The sequence below is a fragment of the Ictidomys tridecemlineatus genome, unplaced genomic scaffold, assembly GCF_052094955.1.
Source record: "Ictidomys tridecemlineatus isolate mIctTri1 unplaced genomic scaffold, mIctTri1.hap1 Scaffold_842, whole genome shotgun sequence".
Classification (NCBI taxonomy): domain Eukaryota; kingdom Metazoa; phylum Chordata; class Mammalia; order Rodentia; family Sciuridae; genus Ictidomys; species Ictidomys tridecemlineatus.
In genome coordinates, this window is record NW_027526093.1 from 67,058 (window position 1) to 87,780 (window position 20,723).

The 20,723-nt window shown below is 38.7% G+C and overlaps 1 protein-coding gene, 1 long non-coding RNA gene and 1 pseudogene across 4 annotated transcripts in view; 2 read left to right on the forward strand and 1 right to left on the reverse strand.

The window, feature by feature from the left end:
* The first annotated feature begins 981 nt into the window (after positions 1-981).
* LOC101966519 (atypical chemokine receptor 3) lies at positions 982-2,183 on the forward strand. The gene has a single exon (XM_078037467.1). It carries the CDS (start codon positions 998-1,000, stop codon positions 2,084-2,086), a length of 1,089 nt encoding a protein of 362 aa, XP_077893593.1. The 5' UTR covers positions 982-997; the 3' UTR covers positions 2,087-2,183.
* Positions 2,184-8,297: 6,114 nt separating this feature from the next.
* The window catches only part of LOC144374719 (uncharacterized), a 34,453-nt gene continuing 22,027 nt past the window's right edge, over positions 8,298-20,723 (reverse strand). For all 3 annotated transcript variants that reach the window (XR_013434052.1, XR_013434050.1, XR_013434051.1), the window contains 3 exons: positions 17,244-17,426; positions 14,728-14,879; positions 8,298-8,375 (listed from right to left, as the gene is read on the reverse strand). This is a non-coding gene — a long non-coding RNA (uncharacterized LOC144374719). The remainder of the gene's footprint in view (positions 8,376-14,727; positions 14,880-17,243; positions 17,427-20,723) is intronic.
* LOC144374720 (tyrosine-protein phosphatase non-receptor type 12 pseudogene) lies at positions 9,517-12,332 on the forward strand (annotated as a pseudogene).

The following is a 20,723-nucleotide window of genomic DNA, read 5'->3' on the forward strand; positions in this document are numbered from 1 at the left end:
ACCTCCCACAGAGGGAGCTGCCAGGCCTCCCACAGTCTTCCTTGTTGGGATTCAGGAGTGGGCCACCTGTTAAGTTTTGAGGCTGTGGAGGTAGGCAGCAGGTGTCTTCCATAGTTAGGGACTCTGTTCCATGCTTTCCTAAGGAGGGCCTGATTCAGCTGCATGTCCTCTGTGGGTTCCTGGGCCCTCTTTGGGGGTGGATGTTATGCAACAGTTTCCCAAGTGGAGAAGAGCCAAGATGAGGTTTTGCATTTCTGCTAAAGAGGAGAAGCTGATTGCTTCTCCTGGACAGTTGCAGGTGACAGGTCATTGAGTAATATGTATCCCCCTTCATATTTGGGGATAGGCCCTTTGTCCCTAAGGTAATGCTGAGGTGGGTGAAGCTGTTCTAGTGCAGCAGACATGGTCAGGATAACCAGTATATCTTATGTTGGACACTATTGGTTGGAGGAGCCATAATTCCAACCTTGGAATGTTCCTGCTTTGGTTTCTGAAACAGTTGTCAAGGCCACTTGGCACACATTGACTCTTATCCTGGATCCTGCAGAAGTTGCTATGTGTAACATGGAGTCACTTTGAGTAACCCATGGTAGACTGAATCTTGGCTAGTCACCACCTGTGGCAAGTGACAGAACTGCCACCTACATAGAGGAGACAAGTCAAGTCCGGTGTTTCTTTGGCCCTGTACCATGTTGATTTCACACTCTGAGCACAGCCAGGCTGATGGTGTCTGAAGAAGACAGCCAATGAAAGATAGAAAACCAACATTGTGTCTGTCTTTGGACACTGTGTCAATGAGACTCTGGCTGTTTGTTTATGATTGATTGATTGATTTCTTTTCTCCTTTCTTTGTGAGACACCTCAGAACTTGGGCAAAACTGCTGGGCCTTATTAGGACCCCAGAAAAATGTTTTGACTGGAAGTCGAGGTTCCCTGATGAGTGATTTCTCTCTCCCATCTCTCTGGGTTGCTGTAGGTCCTTCTCACTCCCCCTACCATGGATATGCATCTCTTTGACTACACAGAGCCAAGAAACTTCTCTGACATTAACTGGCCATGCAACAGCAGCAACTGCATCCTGATTGATACAGTGCACTGCCCAACCATGCCCCACAAAAGCATCCTACTCTACACACTTTTCTTCATTTACATTTTCATCTTCGTGATCGGCATGATTGCCAACTCTGTGGTGGTCTGGGTGAACATCCAGGCCAAGAACACAGGCTATGACACCCACTGCTACATCTTGAAACTTGCCATCATGGACCTGTGGGTGGTCATCACCATCCCCGTCTGGGTGGTCAGCCTGGTGCAGGACAACCAGTGGCAAATGGGTGAGCTAACCTGCAAGGTCACGCACCTCACCTTCTCTGTCAACCTTGTTGGCAGCATCTTCTTCCTCACATGCATGAGCATCGACTGCTACCTCTTCATCATCTACTTCACCAGCACTTCCAGCCGCAGGAAGAAGATGGTGTGCCACATCGTGTGCGTTCTGGTGTGGCTGCTGGCCTTGTGCTTGTCTCTGCCCAACACCTACTACCTGAAGACTGTGGTGTCTGCTTCCAACAACGAGACCTACTGCTGGTCGTTCTACCCTGAGCACAGCATCAAGGAGTGGCTGATCGGCATGGAGCTTGTCTCTGTTGTCTTGGGCTTCATTGTCCCCTTCTCCATCATCACTGTCTTCTACTGCCTACTCTCCAGGGCCATCTCAGCCTCTGGTGATCAGGAGAATCAGAGTATCCGGAAGGTCATCTTTTCCTATGTGGTGGTCTTCCTTGTGTGCTGGCTCCCCTATCATGTGGCAGTGCTGCTGGACATCTTCTCCATCCTGCACAACCTCCCCTTCACCTGCCAGCTGGAGAACACGCTCCTCACAGCACTACATGTCACACAGAGCCTGTCCCTGGTGCACTGCTGCATCAATCCTGTGCTCTACAGCTTCATCAACCACAAGTACAGGTACAAGCTGATGAAGGCCTTCACTTTTCAGTATTCTGCCCAAATAGGCCTCACCCAGCTCACCAACACCTCCAGAGTGTCAGAGACAGAGTACTTGGTGCTGGAGCAAAACTCCAAATGACCTGCTGTGCAGAGGCCACGTCATGGAGCTTGTGAACATGGCTTATGGTCTTCATAAGAGAGCAAGGGAGCTTTGGGTCTTGATGCCCAAGTGACATGAAGAGGAGAAGGCGTCATAGAGTAAGATGTCACATTGTGCATCTTACTCTCTATCCAGTGCTGTCTGTCAAAGTCAGCTTCAGGAAACACTTGACTGGACATCTATACAACAGAACCTTCTGCTCTTCCTGAAATTTTTATATGTTGAATTATATTTAAGTCTTCATTTTCTCACTATTGGCATACTGCATAAAAAGTATTGGAAAGTTAAATGTATTTTAAATATTGCATGGGAGGTATAATCCTACTCAGATTGCTGTAGTTTTAAGATTAGTTTGACTTTAGTTTTACTAAGGGTGTCATTTTTAACTAATTTAAAGTTATGTATTTATATACATGTATATGCATATATATAAAGGTACACCATTCTTCACTGAAATGTGTTCTTTATAAAAGTTTTATATCTCTGTGGTAAGTTGTATTTGCACAGGATATGGAACAAAAATGGCTTCATAATGCTGTTTGGGATGTTAATAGTTTTGCAGAGTTACATTTAAAACAAAAGAAGACTATTACAGGCTACAAAACTATGCATAGAATGAACAGAGTTCTCTTAGTCTGTAAGTTATTTCTTTAATAAAGAACTTTGTTTCCTAAAAGTGCATTCCTGAAAGTGTGAAAGTGTGCCAGCATTGAGGTAGCATTCATGATGTTGCTATGTGGACACACCTGGCACACACAGTCAAGCTGAGCAAGAATAAAGAGAGAACTGCCACAGAGCAAACTGGAGGGTTAGTGTGGGTGAGTGGCATGAAAGGCACAGCATTCAAAGTGCTGAGTGTGTTTTAGAAGCTCTTCAGGTGGTGTTGGGGAGGGAGGTGGTGGGCAGATGTCTGGAGACGGAAATGCAGGAAATGTGAGCCTGGATTGGCCAGGGCTCCTCTGCTCCCAGCACCAGTGTGACATCCCCTCACACAATCCCTGTTGAAGGTTGAAGGCAGCTCTGCTTTTACATTCTTAGCAGACCTAAGAAAAAGCTGCACAGGAAATGCATACTTTCTACTTACCATAGACCAACTAATTACATTTCTCCCCTGTCATCTGCACCAGATATATCCCAAGATCCCCTGAAACCTGGAAAGTACCTGACTCATTATGCATATTTTATGTATTTACTACGCATTCTCCTAGACATACACATTTACCGTACAGTTTAATTTATAAAGTAGACACAGAGATCAACAATTTTGAAAATTAGAATGACTATATAATTTTCTGTAATAAAAGTTATTTAAAACTTAAGAATTATGTATTTCTAGAGTATCCCATTTAGCCTTTTGGGGGGCTGCAAATAACTGAACTGCAGAAAGTGAGCCTGTAACAAAGGGAAGGCTATTGACTGTGCTTGAGGCAGTAACCAAACTCTGGCTTCTGCATTTCCACATGAACCTTCACTGGGAGGACTCCTTGGAGGAGCACTATCAGAGCCACAGGAGCCACAGCCGTCTACAGACCTGGATTTTGGGTAGGAGCTCAGGGAAATGTCCTTCCCATCTTAGCACAGGTGAGGCCATACACAGGTGGGTCTTCTTGAGATCCAGGGGCTACTGCCCTTTTGGAATGTCCCTGAACATATGGGCTCACCAAGACTCACAGCCCAGGGGTCCCTCGGGGTTACAGATAGCACCATTTGCAAAGGCTGCACAATCTGAGTTCTGAGGCCAGGCATTGTGGCATGCTGACTCCAATATGCTTGACACATGTCCACAGGTGCATGCATACTGTCATGAATGCTATAATAATAGCAGATCAATAAGTGAAAATGCAAGAGAAAGGAAAAATAACACAAGAAACACACAAAGTTGGGGAAAATCATAACATGATAAATACTTATTACCATTAAAATGGGGCCATGTTTACCCTGAGGCTTCTAGAGGTCAAGTTCAAACAGGAAACTCCCAACCAATGAATTGAGGAGGAGAATGGAGAACAGAAAAGCTGAACTTACGTTGAGTGTTCAGGCCCCTCCCACTCAGTGTGGACCCCTCCTAGCCCAGGAGTTCAGGCATATAGATGCATAGTGCTGGGTTCAGGTGGGGTTCCTTATCCATTCACAGACGTCTCCTGTGCCTCCCAGCTTTAGTGACTCCTATTGCCCTTGCTTAGTGGGACCATGGACTATTTTCTTACCACTCTGTAGAGCCGGGTGACCACTCGGTAGCTTTCACCCACTCTGAGGTGCAGAGCAGTTAGGAGGTTTGTGGAGAGCAGGCTGTGCTGGCTCCAAGCCATTCCACACTATGCAGAAGAACACTGCCCATACCTGAGCTACCCTGTTTTATAAAGCAGCAGATTTTCCTGGGCTACACCCTTCTGAATCCAAGTGATGAGGCAGAATGACTCATGCCTTGTCAGACCAAGTGGATAACCACCAGATGCTGGGTATACAAAATTTACTGGAAAGAATTAACCCAACTGGGCACAATGGTGCATGTCTGTAATCCTAGACTCACAGAAAGCTGAGGCAGGAGGATCACTGGTGTCAGGCTAGCCTAGGCAACTTAGTGAGTTCCCGTCTCAAAATAAAAAATAAAACTCTGACAGGTAGCTCAGTGGAAACATGCCATGCTATGAGGTTCAATCCCCAGAACAACACACAAAGAAATAAGAAAGAAGGCAATGACCCAGCTGTGCAGCAGCAGCATAAGGCACAAATAGATACATAAGTGAATCAGGTTAGTAAAAAAATTACTCCCTGTGCATTCACTAAATTAAATCAGAGACACATGGACTCCTGGGCACATCAGAACCTCATCCAGAAAACCAGGACCATGAGCTTACCAGACACTGCAGACTCATCACTGGAACACCAGGAGAGGCACGTGGGAGACTCATCACTGGAACACCAGGAGAGGCACGTGGGAGACTCATCACTGGAACACCAGGAGAGGCACGTGGGACTGTGGCAGTGGCATTTCCTTCTTCATCTTGTGTTTTAGTTAGTAATCTGACTTTTTTCTCGTTCTTCCTTCATTAGCATGGACAGAGGTTTATCTATTTTATTTTTCAAAGAACATCTTTTTGTCTTGTCATTTATTTCACTTGTTTCTTTTGTTTGAATTTCATTGGTTTCAGCTCTGATTTTTTATTTATTTCCTGTCTTTACTGCTTTGGGTATTGATTTGTTCTTTTTCTGGGGCTTTGAGATGTAGTGTTAGAGAATTTTACATGTTGTATAAGTGTTCCCATTTACCTCTAAGAATTTTTTTGTATTTCACCCTTGATTTCTTCAACTGTCCATTCACCAATCAATAGTGTATTATTTAGTCTCAATTTGTTAGATATTTTACTTTATCATTGATATCTAATTTCATTCCATTGTGATCTGAGAGAATGCAGAGTATTATCTGTTATTTTGTATTTATTAGGACTTCCTTTGTTGTGTAAGATATAGTCTATTTTAGACAATGAGCCTTGCTGTGGAGAAAAAAAGTATATTTGTTCATTGATTGATGAAATATTATCTATATCTATATCTATATCTATCTATCATATATATATATATATATATATATATATATATATATGTAATATCTTTCAATTCTAAATTACTGATTACATTTTTTTGTTCTATGGTATATTTAAATAGATTTTTTTGGGAAAAAAGACTCTGCTAAGTGGAAAAAAGATGAGCAACTGAATGGGAAAAATATTTAGAAAGGTCATACCTGACATATAATTTGTATCTGGAATGTATAAATGCATATAGAGATGTATACACAATTAAAATTATTGAGGTGTACATGTGTGTGTGTGTGTGTGTGTGTGAGTTTGTGGATAAAATTTTATTTTCAAAATTAACCTTTAAATTGTGTTTAATTGCAGGTGAATATTTATATTGTTTGAAACTTTTTGATTGTTTTGTTGCCAAGAACACACAGGGACATGTGTGTTCTTGGCAAGAACAACAGCACTTACATCACATCCCAAGCCTTTTCATGTTTGAGACAGGATGTGTATATATTCCCTGGCTACATGGATGACATCAGCCTGCCTCAGCATCCCAAAGATCTGCAAATACAGATGTGGCCCTCTTCAGCCAGGGCATATTGAGTCATTTAGGGAGTAATTGGATGGAACCAATACTTCAGAGACACTAGAAGTTATCATGGACAATGCATATGGAAATCTTTCTGCTGAAGGAAATATTAAAATTACAATGGAAACAAGGAACTTCACACAGTGTACTATGTCATGTTGTAATAGTAATTTTCCAAGGAACACTGCACATCATTTTTTGTGCTAGTTATTATAATGACCAGTAAAAAGCATAAAGCCCCTGCCCCATGAAGCTTATATGCTATGGATCAGGAATTACCTAAAGGCCCTATGGGAAGGGGAACAGAAAGTCCAAGGATGTAAAGATCAGGATCTTTCTAGCTGAAGGGGGAAGTAATGGAACACAGAAGAAGCAGGCACAGGATAGATTTGCATGTCTTGTAAGCCAGAAATGTTTAAGCAAGCTTGGTCATCTTTGCCTTGAAAAGATTACTGTGGATCTGGGAATGTATCACATGTTTGGAGAGCAAAGGTGAGTTAAAGATAAAGGTTATTTGGAATTTTTGTAGGCAAAATGGACAGGATTGGTTTATAAGTGAATATAGAGTGGCAGGTAAGAGATGACATGAATCATTTCAAAGCTTCTTGGCATGGACCACTGGAAGGACTGTGGTACCATTCACTGAGGTGGGGACTGTTGGACAAGGACAAGGGGTAAAAGCTAAGATAGGTGCTAAATAGGCAGCTGGATATCTTGACTGATACTTTATAGTATCTGGTGGGGAGATATGATTTTTAAGTTTTATATGATGATGATAACAAGGCTTGGGCGTGATTTCCTAGGAAAAGAGTATATAGTGAAAAGGAGCAAAGTCAAGACAAAAACTCCAGAAACAAAGTCCTAAGTGTTAGAGATTGTGCCAGAAGATATGGCTGAGAAGGAGGGGCCAGAGTAGCAGGAGAAAAAACAGTGGTGGAAGACAATGTTTTCAGAAGGAGGAAATACTCAACATTGTACATGAAGCTCAATGAATTAAGGAAGAATTCCAAAATAGTCAAAGGACCTAGTGGAGTAGAGGCCTTGAGACATTAATACTACAGATGGAATGATGGGTGGAAGCCAGTTCAGAGATACCTGAAAGGGAGGGAGAGATAATAAAAGGAGAGGGCCAGCATATGTAGCTCTGGAAGGAAGATGAGATAGGAAAGATTCGAGGAGGAGACATGGGATCCATGGTGATCTGTCTTAATGGGAGCTTCTGGGACACATTTAAATGTGCATGGGAAAGGTCCAGTTAGGAGAAAAATGGAGATTCATAAGTTTTCTGAGAGGATTTTGCTTCAAATTCCTAACTCTCCACTTTTCCATAGTCCTCTCAGATTACCCCAAATGGAGATTTCTATTCCAGTACAAGTGTGAATAGAGTTGTAATCAATATTTTAATTTAATTCTTTCCGATTTACCCAAATAGAAATTAAAGGTGTTTACTGAGAGTGATAAAAATTCTGTGAGTGTTTATGTGTGAATATGTGCACATTCAGGCGTGTTTGGGAAGGGGTGTTTGTAAAAGTTTCAAGACTCTAGGGAAGTAGTGTAGTCATATGTCACTAATTTGAAGTTTTGAAAACAATTCCAAAATCAGCTTTATCATTCATTTATCTTTCACATAAAAAAGCGCACACTTTGAAAACCTTAAATTGTTATCACAACTTGAAGCAAAACAATTTGCAGGGAAAAAAGGAACTCTTTTCCATTTAAATCACTCTTGTTATTTGCAGGTAAGACAGCAGATGTCATAAAACTCGAATATCTAAACTATTCTTTATCAAATGTAAATACAAATATACTTAAGGAAAGCGGCTTACATCAAAGAAGAGGTCTATAGCATACTGTCACCCATACTTACTAGTCCACATGGGGAACTCCTTCTTAACAGGGACTTGGAAGAAGGTATGTGAAAGAATGCTAAGGAAAGCCATCTACCCTCAGGGGTAGATGGGGTTTAGTCATGGTCCACCATTCTGTCCTGCCACACCGAAGTTTGTTTCCACAATGCTGACAGGTTGCCTCTAGAGCAAGACTGGCACAGAGTCAAACAAAGAATTGCTGAGAATACTGGATCATGAAGAAATTTTACTGTGACCAGAATCTGAAAAATTATATACAGTACCACTGGGAGCCAAAGGATGACCTACATGAGAAATAAAACAACATAAGTTAGACATTCTAGGTTCACAACATCAGAATGAAGTCTACCAAATACAAGCAACAAAGAAAGTAGCCATGGATTATCATCATTGAAGTAGGGTTTCATTAACAAAGTGAATACAACATTAAAGTAAGTGTTTAATCTGATGGAGCTAAATCATGTAATTAAATGTTAAAAAGGGACACATACATCTGTATCTTTTTTTTGTGTGTGTGTGTATGTATTCTGCCCTAAGTGTATTTATATTGTCATAAAGCTATGAAATGATGCAGAAACCACAGCATAACTTGAGTATTTTTAGCTCCCTTGGCTTTGAGTTACACTACTATTATAACCCATAAAGGGACACTGGGTCTGGGGGCAATTACACACACCTGCAATCCCAGCAGCTCTGAAGGCTGAAGCATGAGGATCATGAGTTCAAAGCCAGCCCCAGCAAAAGTGATGTGCTAAACCACTCAGTGAATCTCTAAATAAAATAGCACATTGTACTGTGGATGTGACTCAGTGGTTGAAATCCCCTGAGTTCAATCCACATCACCCTCCCTACCAAAAGTATAAATTGGGCTGGAGACAATTCACAGTAGTGCTTGCCTAGCATATAACCATGGCCTCGGTTTGAATTCCAATATTGGGAAAAAATAAAAACAACTGAGTAGACTTGAAAGTGAGATTTTGGGGTGGCGGTGGGGGCGCGCCTGTGGGGAGAGGCGGCGGCTTCTGCTGCGGCTGCGAGTGGGGGGTAGGGGGGGAAGAACCGGGGAAGGGGGCAGGGCGAGCGAGCGGAGAGCAGTGTTCCTGAGGCGGCAGCGGCGTCTCGGGCGGAGGAGGAGGAGGGCGGGGAAGGAGGATGGAGCAAGCTGGGGGTTGGGGTTGGCGCTAGCCACAGCGGCTGTCCTCGTACTGTGGGAGAACGACTGGCTGCTCCTGGAAGTTGTGGTGTCCGGAGCCGGGCAGGTGCCACCACAGCAGCCGCCTGAGCGGTGGGGAGGAGGAGGGAGCGGCAGGGTTGGCGGGGTCGGGAGGGAGGGACGGGCAGGGGGAGCGAGCTGGGGAAGACGGAGCTGGCTCTGCGGGGGGGGGGGGGGGGGGGGGGGGGGGGGGGCAGCGACCGCAGGACCGCAGCCTGGGGGACGCGGGAGGATGGAGCAAGTGGAAATCCTGAGGAAATTCATCCAGAGGGTCCAGGCCATGAAGAGTCCGGACCACAATGGGGAGGACAACTTCGCCTGGGACTTCATGCGATTAAGAAGATTATCTACCAAATATAGAACAGAAAAGATTTATCCCACAGCCACTGGAGAAAAAGAAGAAAATGTTAAAAAGAACAGATATAAGGACATACTGCCATTTGATCACAGCCGAGTTAAGTTGACCTTAAAGACTCCTTCTCAAGATTCAGACTATATCAATGCAAATTTTATTAAGGGTGTCTATGGGCCAAAAGCATATGTGGCGACCCAAGGACCTTTAGCAAATCCAGTAATCGATTTTTGGAGAATGATATGGGAGTACAACGTTGTAATCATTGTAATGGCCTGTCGAGAATTTGAGATGGGAAGGAAAAAATGTGAGCGCTACTGGCCTTTGTGTGGTGAAGACCCTATAACATTTGCAGCATTCAAAATTTCTTGTGAAGATGAACAAGCAAGGACAGACTACTTCATTAGGACACTGTTACTTGAATTTCAAAATGAATCTCGTAGGCTCTATCAGTTTCATTATGTGAACTGGCCAGACCATGATGTTCCTTCATCATTTGATTCTATTCTGGATATGCTAAGCTTAATGAGGAAACACCAAGAACCTGAAGATGTTCCTATATGTATTCATTGCAGTGCAGGCTGTGGAAGAACAGGTGCCATTTGTGCCATAGATTATACGTGGAATTTACTAAAAGCTGGGAAAATACCAGAAGAATTTAATGTATTTAATTTAATACAAGAAATGAGAACTCAAAGGCACTCTGCAGTGCAAACAAAGGAGCAATATGAGCTTGTTCATAGAGCTATCGCCCAACTGTTTGAAAAACAGCTACAGTTGTATGAAATTCATGGAACCCAGAAAATTGCTGATGAAGGGAATGAAATTCGCACTGAAAGTTTGGTCAGCTCCATAGATACAGAAAAACAAGATTCTCCTTCTCCAAAACCACCAAGGACTCGAAGTTGCCTTGTAGAAGGGGATGCTAAGGAAGAAATATTGCAACCACCAGAACCTCATCCAGTGCAGCCCATCTTGACACCTTCTCCCCCTTCAGCTTTTCCAACAGTCACTACTGTGTGGCAGGACAATGACAGATACCACCCAAAGCCAGTATTGCATGTGGTTTCTTCAGAACAGCATTCAACAGACCTCAACAGAAACTATAATAAATCAACAGATCCTCCAGGGAAAAATGAATCAACTATTGAACAAATAGATAAAAAATTGGAGCAAAATTTAATTTTTGAGATTAAGAAAGTCCCTCTCCAAGAGGGACCAAAAAGTTTCGATGGGAACGCACTCTTGAATAGGGGACATGCAATTAAAATTAAATCTACTTCATCTTGTATAATTGATAAAATGTCTAAGCCACAGGAAGTAAATTCAGGGGATCTAAAAGTTGATGACATATCACAGAATTCTTGTGTGGACTGTAGCGCAGCACAGTCAAATAAAGCTCCTATTACTGCACCAGAAGAATCACAGAAGAATTCAGACACATCTCCAAGGCCAGATTGCTTGCCTCTTGATAAAAAAGGGCATGTAATGTGGTCATTTCATGGACCTGAAAATGCCACACCTGATTTATCTGAAGGCAAATCCTCAGATATGCACTGTCAAACTATGAAAACTGAGTTTAACACCAATTCCTACAGCACACGTTGAAACCTTTGTGGATCATCAAAATAGTTCACCTCTATTCAGAGCACCCCTTAGCTTTACTAATCCTCTTCACTCTGAGGACTTGGATTCAGATGAAAGGAACTCTGATGGTGCTGTGACCAAGAATAAAACTAATATTTCAACAGCAAGTGCCACGGTTTCTGCTGCCACTAGTACTGAAAGCATTTCTACTAGGAAAGTATCGCCAATGTCCATTGCTAGACATGATATGGCAGAAACAATACTTTTGGGTGCTGAAAAAGATGGTGATGTTAGTGAAGATTCACCACCGCCCCTACCTGAAAGAACTCCTGAATCTTTTGTTTTGGCAAGTGAACATAATATACCTATAAGATCAGAATGGAATGAACTCCAAAGTTAGGAATGGTCTGAACAAATAGAATCTAAAGGCTTGAAAACCTCTGGAAATGTAAAATGTGATCATCCAGCAGGAGATATTCACACAGAGACTTGTACAGAATGTCCATCTACTTCCAGTGAGAAGAAAGATCAAATAGCAGAGAGTCCAACAGAAGCCACAGATATTGGTTTTGGTAATCGCTGTGGAAAACCCAAAGGACCAAGAGATCCACCTTCAGAACGAACATGATTCAGGGAGCTAAAAGACACTTTAAATTTACTGGAAAATCCAAGTGCCACTGAAAGCCAGATTTATAGTATTCCATCTTTAAAATGTGGGACTAATAGCAGTGTAGATTGTTACCATGATATTACTTTGCTGGGACCATCTACCTGCCTTAGGAAAAAGTATTAAATATGGTTTATTTTGTAACTTCAAGTATTATTGAATTAATTTCTCTTAACCCTGTTACATGCTGCTTGTAGACATGTTAATATAGTAATACTTTTATGATAAATTGAGTTTAAGGACTACTCTTTTGCTGTTTTATCATGTATGCATTATTTTGTATATGTACAGGGCAAGTAGGTATATAATTTGATAAAGTTGCAGTCATAAAATATTATTAACAGAAGATGTAAGAAATTTCTGCATGGTCTAAATCTTTGTGTACCTTATTTGTAAATTATTTGCCCTGAAGTTTTAGAAAATAGTTTTTGAATTTTAAAAATGCTGGATTCATGCAGCCAGCATTGCAGGTTATCAGAGATGAAAGATTGTAATAATAATACATTTTGTAAATTGTAAGCAAAAAGTTATTTTTATATTATATACTGTCTAATCGTCATCCTAATCGTTCTTGTTTTCATCTAGTCATGGAGATTCAGTAAGTGCCTTGGAACAATATTGAATTCTCTTAGCTTGTGTGTGTTACTTTAATATTTGAACTCAACTAGGATTAGAAGACTATCAAAATATGTTATGTTTCAGGATATTTGACCTGCCATTAAAAAACAAAACCAATTTTACAGTGCCAAAAAAAAGAAAGTGAGATTTTTTCCAAACTTCAAAGTCATTAATCTTGTTTTCAATTTTTAGAGTGATAAGTGCAGCAGAGAAAAATTCAACTGAAGATTGTCTTCAAAAAACAATAAGAAATAACACCTGAAGAGTGTCTCTTTGGAATTTTGCTACTCATTTTTCAACATTAAGAATGTATTAGCAGGATGGGGTTGTGGCTCAGTGGTAGAGTGCTCACCTAGCACATGTTAGTCCCTGGGTTTGAGCCTCAGCACAAATAAAAATAAATAAATAAAAGAAATGTATTGTTTCCAATCACAACTAAATAAAGAAATACATAAATAAGTGAAGAATGTGTTAGCTGAATCACATAAAAAGCTAATTGTTTAGGATACAATGTGTACTTTCCCCAAGACCATCATTGTAAAATGCCTCAACACATCTCCATTTCCTGTCCTAAACAGATCATATAACATTAATGCAGAAGAGCTCTTTGAAAATATAAAACATGCTGATACTCCAGATTTATTTTTTTCATTATATTAATATGAATCTTGATTATCTTTTTGTTGTATTTTTAAAGAGACTACATTTTAGGCAATCAAAATCTTTTCCTTCTATGGATTCATTCTTATATTAAAAATAGTTAATTTTCTTCCACATAATTCTCCAGGTTAACCATATCCTTAAATTTCCTTTGTTCCTAAAATATTTCTGAAAATATCAAGGAAGAGGCTTGTCTTGATAAGTTTAATAGAAAAGAAAAGCAAACCTTCTCAGGATTTACTTTTTTCTTTTCTATAATGTATTAAGGACACCACAGTAGATATATATCCTAAATATATTATTTTATGTATAAATATTTAGAATATATATATGTATTGTAAGGGCTCCTAACCGAAGTATGTTTCCAACTATATAATAGTCAGGTATTTACTCATTTAGAGTTTACACCTGGGTTTAAAGATTTAACATATTCTTATATGAAATATCTTTTATAAACAAAACTACAAATTCTAATAAGAAAGATTTAAATCCCTCCCTGAAATTTTGCTAAAAAAGCCCAAACCCAAACCCAAACCAAAAGCAAAACAAAACAAAAAAAAACAATAAGAAAGAAAACACTGCTTAGAAAAATCATCACTCAGATGGAGCACCTGACATTGGAGGAATTCTCCCATTTCCTTCATCTATTGAGATGAAGCAAAACTGGGGTGGGAAAGAGAGGAATCATCCCATGGATCAGTGGTGCCTTGGTTTTCTAATTACTGTTTTCACTCTCAAGAGAAATGGAGGTACTGGTTAATACCCAGAGCCAGAACATCTTAGCTGACTTCCACTACCACCTAACAACCAGATGAGAAATGAATTGAGACATATCCACCATTTAACAAGGGCCTAGAACAGACAACCACACAAAATGCACAGATGCCTGAAATGTATACAAAAAGAGCAGTCATTTGTTGAGTGAGTGAAATCTAATAATTGATTAACCTTTTAGATCTTCCTTGAAAGAAAACTAATTCTTAGCTCTTTTACTAATGATTGACACCCACCCTTTTAATTAAAGGGCAGGAGAAGGAAGGAACTTGGAGAGTTATGGGGAAGAGAATTATCATCTATTTTAACATAAGAAAGTATCCATATAAGGAGAATATTTATATTGCCTAAAACACAAGACCCATATTAACACAGTGGAAATATAAATCAGGAACATCAGTATTTTTTTGTTTCCAAAGAGCTTTTTTTCTGTATTAATGTTTTTCGATCAAAATTAGTTATAAGGAATTTTCACATAAACAGTATCTTTTATACACAGGGCCAATATAAACCTTAAATTTTAGAATGATTTTATATTTATTAATTCAATTCTATCAAGTATAAGAATAATATTAAAAAGAAATTTAAAAATTCCAAGTTTATTCATGGAGGGCAAAAACTCCATTGAACATCATAAAAGAGATAATTAAAAATTATTATAATATTAAAATTCTATAATACGATACAATATAATAATTCAAGAATTTACTAAAACTGAAAAGTATAAATTTTGATAAAGGAAAAGAACAACTCATTTTGTTCTACCTTTCCTTGGAGAACTCTGTGGGGAATTTGGAGGAGGAGACAGCTGAGAAGATGCCTTTGTATTTTATCATCAGCTGGATTCTTGTGACATTCCAAAGTTCCTTCCTCAGTTAGGGAAAGAATTTTCTTTAAAGCTTCTGGAGAGCCAATGCCTATAAAAGAAAAAATAACTTAGGTTATGCATTTTGAAGACAAAAATAAATAGTAATGACTAAATACATTTTTGTGTTAAGATTTACTTTTACAGTCTGATTCATCTTACCTACAATCTAAATGTTCTTTGTGTTACTACTCATAGTACAAACAGATCACCAAAGGCACAAGATACCTGGATTTTTTTCATAAACATGTAGTTTTAGTTGTATGTGTACACAATATCTTTATTTTATTTTCACGTGGTGCTGAGGATTGAACCCATTGCCTCACGCACACCAGGTGAGTGTTCTACCTTTGAACCACAACCCCAGTCCTGAGGTTTTAGTTTTGACTGGTATCTACAAGACTACTACAGATTGTTTTTGATATTTTACTTTGTATTTCAAACCTGAAAGTTGTCACTTTTGTTCAACAATGAAGAATAAACATACAATTATAAAACATCTGAATTTAGGATGACAATGTCACAGCCAATTTCAACTCCAGTTGTTTCAGCTTTAGGATGGAAACACATTGTAGTGTGGCTGGAAATGTTAGCTGTGGAGAAGTGGAAATGATGGAGAAAAGCAAAGGGGCAAGGGTTAAGAGGAACTTTCTCAAACAGTGAATGAAAGAGCTGTAGGAATTCTGTGCCCTGATACTTAAACAAGCACATTAAAGAGGAGCAGGAGACACCATGTAAAAATACTGTGTCAGAGAGACAATGACAGAAGACCTCAGCAGAGGGGTGGGCCACTGCAGGATCCAGTAGCATGAGGATTTAAAGTGGCTCAACATTATTTTTTAGAAATAAAGAAGTCAAATTTTACTTTGAAACAAAATTATTTCATTAATTAGAATGGGGAAAATCCCTCTTATTACCTTTAAGTTACTATTTTATATAACATTGCTTTAAATATATTATACTAAACATAATAAGATGTCAAGTAATATTTCAAGCACATGTAATTTCATAAATCCAAAATGAGCTAAAATATATTGAGTTATTCTGTATAGAAAGTGGGAGAGAGCTTCATATGTAGGCACACATGCATTATATAAAATATGGCTAAAAAGCTGTTTTTAGCTAAAAGGAAGACTGATCATCTTCCAAATAAAAATGTCAGCACAGGAGACAGAAGTCAGTCTGCAGGGAATTTAGGAATACATATCTGTTGAGAGCAACAGCAATCAAGACACCTGTGTTTGATTTTTTCAGATAGGAAGAATGACACAAAATATTTAAAAGAGGACTGATGTCAAGTAAAGGTGTTCTTTTCTCACATTCCCATAAAACTCAACAAGACACTCACTGGTCAAGAGGAACAGGGCAAGGATAGAGTCCGTGAGTGTTCCAACACATTAATAATGTCCAACTCACATAATGCAGGAACTCCATTACTGCCAAATAATTTTATCTAAACAAACTCTTTGCTATCCATCCCCTTTTAAAATTTCTTTAGTTTTATTAGCATTGTTTCCTTCTACCTATATGTAGAAATAGAGAGCCCATCCATTTCATAAAACTTACTTGTTTTACATTCATATAAAGGGCCTAAGTTAGTAGATAAGTTATTTTTAACATTTTTTTTAGTTTTAGGTGGACACAATATCTTTATTTTATTTATGTGGTGCTCAGGAATGAACCTAGCACCCAAACATGCTAGGTGAGTGCTCTACCCATGAGCCACAACCCCAGCCTTAGGTGAGTTATTTTCAAAGGGAAAATTAAAAATGTTTTTTGCTGTTTAACATTCAGGCATTAGATGTATTCTCACTGCTCCCAAGTTTCAGAATCAGTGATTTAATAAAAAGAAATCACCTTCATGCCTACCATGCACAAGGCCCAGAGTTCAATCCCCAGTACCATAGTAGAATAAAAAAGAAACATAATCATTTCCACACAGATCACATAGCTGAAAATATTGCGACTATATTTCTACAATTCATTGATTATAAGGCAAAACTAGTTGAAAAATCATATATGAACATAAACTCATTACTAGAAAAATTAAGTTACTAAATGTGTAACTTGTACATTTATTTCCTTATTTTGCCAAGTCAAAAAATGTTATTTAATAATATATTATGTTTAGAAACTGTCTGATCACTGGTAAAAATAAAGTGTACCTTGCTGAATATTTGTTTAGTTTGGAGATAATAGTCACAAAGACATTCAAGCATGATAGACAAGTTAGTCCAAATAAACATTTTTTTAACTAATCTGAAAATTACAGCAATACATAATACCAAAAAATAAAACAAAGTTGGAATGAACCCAACTACAGGGTGTAAGTATAAAAAAAAAAACAAATTTTCAGAAACAATAATAAAACTCACTTTAAGGAAAAGAAAGGGGGGGAATGAGTTTCATCACTTACCAAAAGGTGAGAGATCCTTGTCAGACACCTTGTTCCTTAAAGTATCGAGGACCACAGTGGGAACCTGCAGTCTGTGGTTGACCTTATGTGGTTGGGGATGTTCCTTCTGCTGTGACTATGTCCTAAGAGCCACTTGTGAGGTCTTGGATACAACAGGATTTTTGTTACCAGGATTCTTAGGCACTGGAAATTGTTTGGTTTGAAATTATTACAAAAAATTTAAAATATTAGCAGCTATGTAGAAGATAATTGTAGAACTACAAGAGTCTTTTCTGATTTCAGAATACTAAAATACCCATCTCTCCTAGCTGTTACTTATAAAGGCCAGAAATTGAGAGGGGGGACCTTAGTTACAGAAAATGAGAAAGCACTGGCAGGATAAAGGTATTTAATTAAGGAAATTAGTAATCTTGAGGAAGATGAAATAGGAAAACACCAAGTAAAAAAATAGAAAGGTGTATGGTTTGTGTCCCCTGAATGGGGTAAAAACTGCAACAGGAAAATCACCAGGAATAATTTTGTAAAATGACATTCAAAACTATTGGACACATCTGAGCTAACTTTTAATTTAATAAATTCTACAAACTGTAACCTATTGACTATCAAATTCTTCTATAGAGAATCATATATGTAAGCAAATAATGAACAATTGCTTATGTATTACACTATGCAAAAAATTCCATGGTAGAAAAAAGGCAAACCAGTTTATTGGGACAATTAAATGTTGTGCATGTAGAATCTTAATATCTAAACAATTCAATGTCATGTTCTTCCCTCATGTGACACACTCAGAAGCTTGGGATAAGGAAAGAAAAGTAACTCTTCCAAGGTCACATTGTTAGTCAGTGTTGTAAGCAGGATTTGAAATCAGAGCGCTCTCCCTGAATAGAACAAGCTCTTCACCATGACATAAAGTTCCTAACTGTGAATCTTCTAAATTAATCTATTTAACATTTAAATTCTGTACAACATTATTTTTCACATGTTTATATACAAGGCACAAAAATTGTTCTAAATGAAAAATGCCTTTGTTTAGTGTGCATTGATTGAGACTAGCCCAAGGAATTCTACATGCTAGTCAAGCGCTCTACCACTGAGCTATATTCTGAGGTCCTTCTTTTTTTAAAATATCTATTTTTTTTTAGTTTTAGGTGGACACAATATCTTTATTTTATTTTTATGTGGTGTTGAGGATCGAACCCAGCACCCCGCACCAGGCGAGCGTGCTACCAAATGAGCCACATCCCCAGCCCTGAGGTTCTTATTTTTTATTTTTAAGAAATGCATCTCTCTTTGTTATCCAGACTGGCTTAGAACTCCTGGGCTTATGATCTTCTCCCCTAGTCCTCCTGTGTAGCCAGGACTAACTACACATGTGATCTATCAAGCCTGGCTCATCATTAGGCCAACCTTTTAAAATGCTGAGACCTACACGTCAGCCTAAGTTGTGGCCCACTTGGTGGTAGAATTATTGTTTTAAATAACAGCTGAATATGTGTCTGGGAACCATATAGGCTGTGGATATACATGACAGTACAACATCCAGTCCTGTGCCCTCTGACCTGTGAGGCCCCAACCCCTCAGGTTGCACATTGCTTTGTGAGTATTTTGGTAAGAAAACAAGCAATGCAAATTTGAACTGCATCTGCCCATGTGTCCTGTAAATGAGTACTGGCTGCAGTGGAATGAAACCAAACAACATGAGTATGTCCATCGTCTTGTCCTCCATACACTAACTCAGCTGGACACAAAGGCTTCATCAAGGACAGGGGAAAGGTTATGCACTTGAGAACTAGAAACCTACTTGTCTATACTGGGCCTTATCCTGTCACCATGCATGTCACTGCACAGGAAACAAACACACATGGCAGTCAGAGTCTGCAACCATTTCCAGAAAAACTCATGTGTGTTGGTTGCTGGCTCACACTGCAGAGACATCACGTGAAGACTCTCCTCATCCATCTCCAGCTCCAGATTGGACAGGTACTGCTTCACATTTAGAACTATCAGCCCATCTTCATAAAGCTTTTTGGTGTTGATTAAGGAACTTCAGCATGCCCACATTTTAGGACCATCTGTCTGAGCCACCTCCAGCACTGTTGCATTTGTTCTACCCTGGCTAAGAGACCTGAAGGATGGAAAGGTCCTTATGCAACTCACTTGAGCATGGGGTGATTTTATCTATTTGAAACTTCCAGAAACTATATACGTATTCTACATTTGAAAGGTCACATGCCTCATTCCCTAAGCAAACTGTTAAATGGATCAAAGAATATTGCAGATAATAAATCGTCTTTTTTGTTGTTTAAAAGGAATTACACACAATACATACAAAAAATGTGTTTGGCACTCATTCTGATTCAATTAGGAAATTCTAATATTTTCCTCTACAGAGCATTCAAATGTTTATATAGAAGACAGTGAACAATTATATAATAAAGCTCATGCAAGAATTCAAGGCTATAATCATTAAGCCTTGTATTATCTTTAAATCTCCTAAAAATGGTGTTTTAAAGATTCAAATAAAATTATCTCCACTATTCTCAATTTTTTTTCATATTCCTTGGGTTGAATGAGATGAGTTTTTATAATAATATAATAAATCAGTTAATATAACAATCATGCAAATGTGATAATCTACACACATAAACTGTTTAGCACATGAATTGTTAAAAATCATTTTTTAAAATATTGTTTTATATATAATGGAAACTGTATTTCATTAACCTGTAAACATATGATTTTAACTCTGTGGGCACCTGTTACTTTATTCATATGTACTAAAATATCTCTGCAGTAGTATTTTAATTGCACAATTTAAATATTTTCTAATATTCTCCTTCCCTTCCCCTCCTTTGGGCTCTCCTAATTTCAAGGCACAAATTATATTAATTTTTTTTCTGAGAGCCTGGAATTATGTCTGGCCACAGTTCCCCAAATAATCATGAAACATTTCACAGATCTCATGGATCATGAATTCAAAAGCACAGGCCCCAACAGATTAAATTTGAAGTCAGTTGACATCTAAAATTCTGTTAGGGAAAGAGATTTCAAACAATGCAAATTGTCCAAAAATATACCAGGTAGGAAAATAATGCAATGAACTGAGCAAGAACTATGTGTGGCTATGCAAGTCCTCCACCACTTATCCCAAACCCTTCTCCCATTTCTTCTTCCTTTATATGAGAGCCATGGAGATTGAAGCACAGGTTCAGAAATAGACAAGGAGATCACATGTTCAGAAATAAAGGTCTAAACTTCTTCATAAGCCCTTTTACAAGTCCACAAACATTAAACTGCATAATCATCCCACACACACCACCTTACTAGACACATTTTTTTCTGGTTGAAAAGACAAACATATTTATTTTTGTTCTAGAAAAAGATTGACTTATTTTGTCTCCTAGTCATTTTTTACTAAGGTGACAACTAAATCTACCATGTGAATAAGGAGACAATACTGTTTGGGATATTTACATA

Excerpts from the sequence above, each read along its gene's own strand:
- LOC101966519 (XM_078037467.1), top strand. The coding sequence starts at position 998 with ATGGATATGCATCTCTTTGACTACACAGAGCCAAGAAACTTCTCTGAC.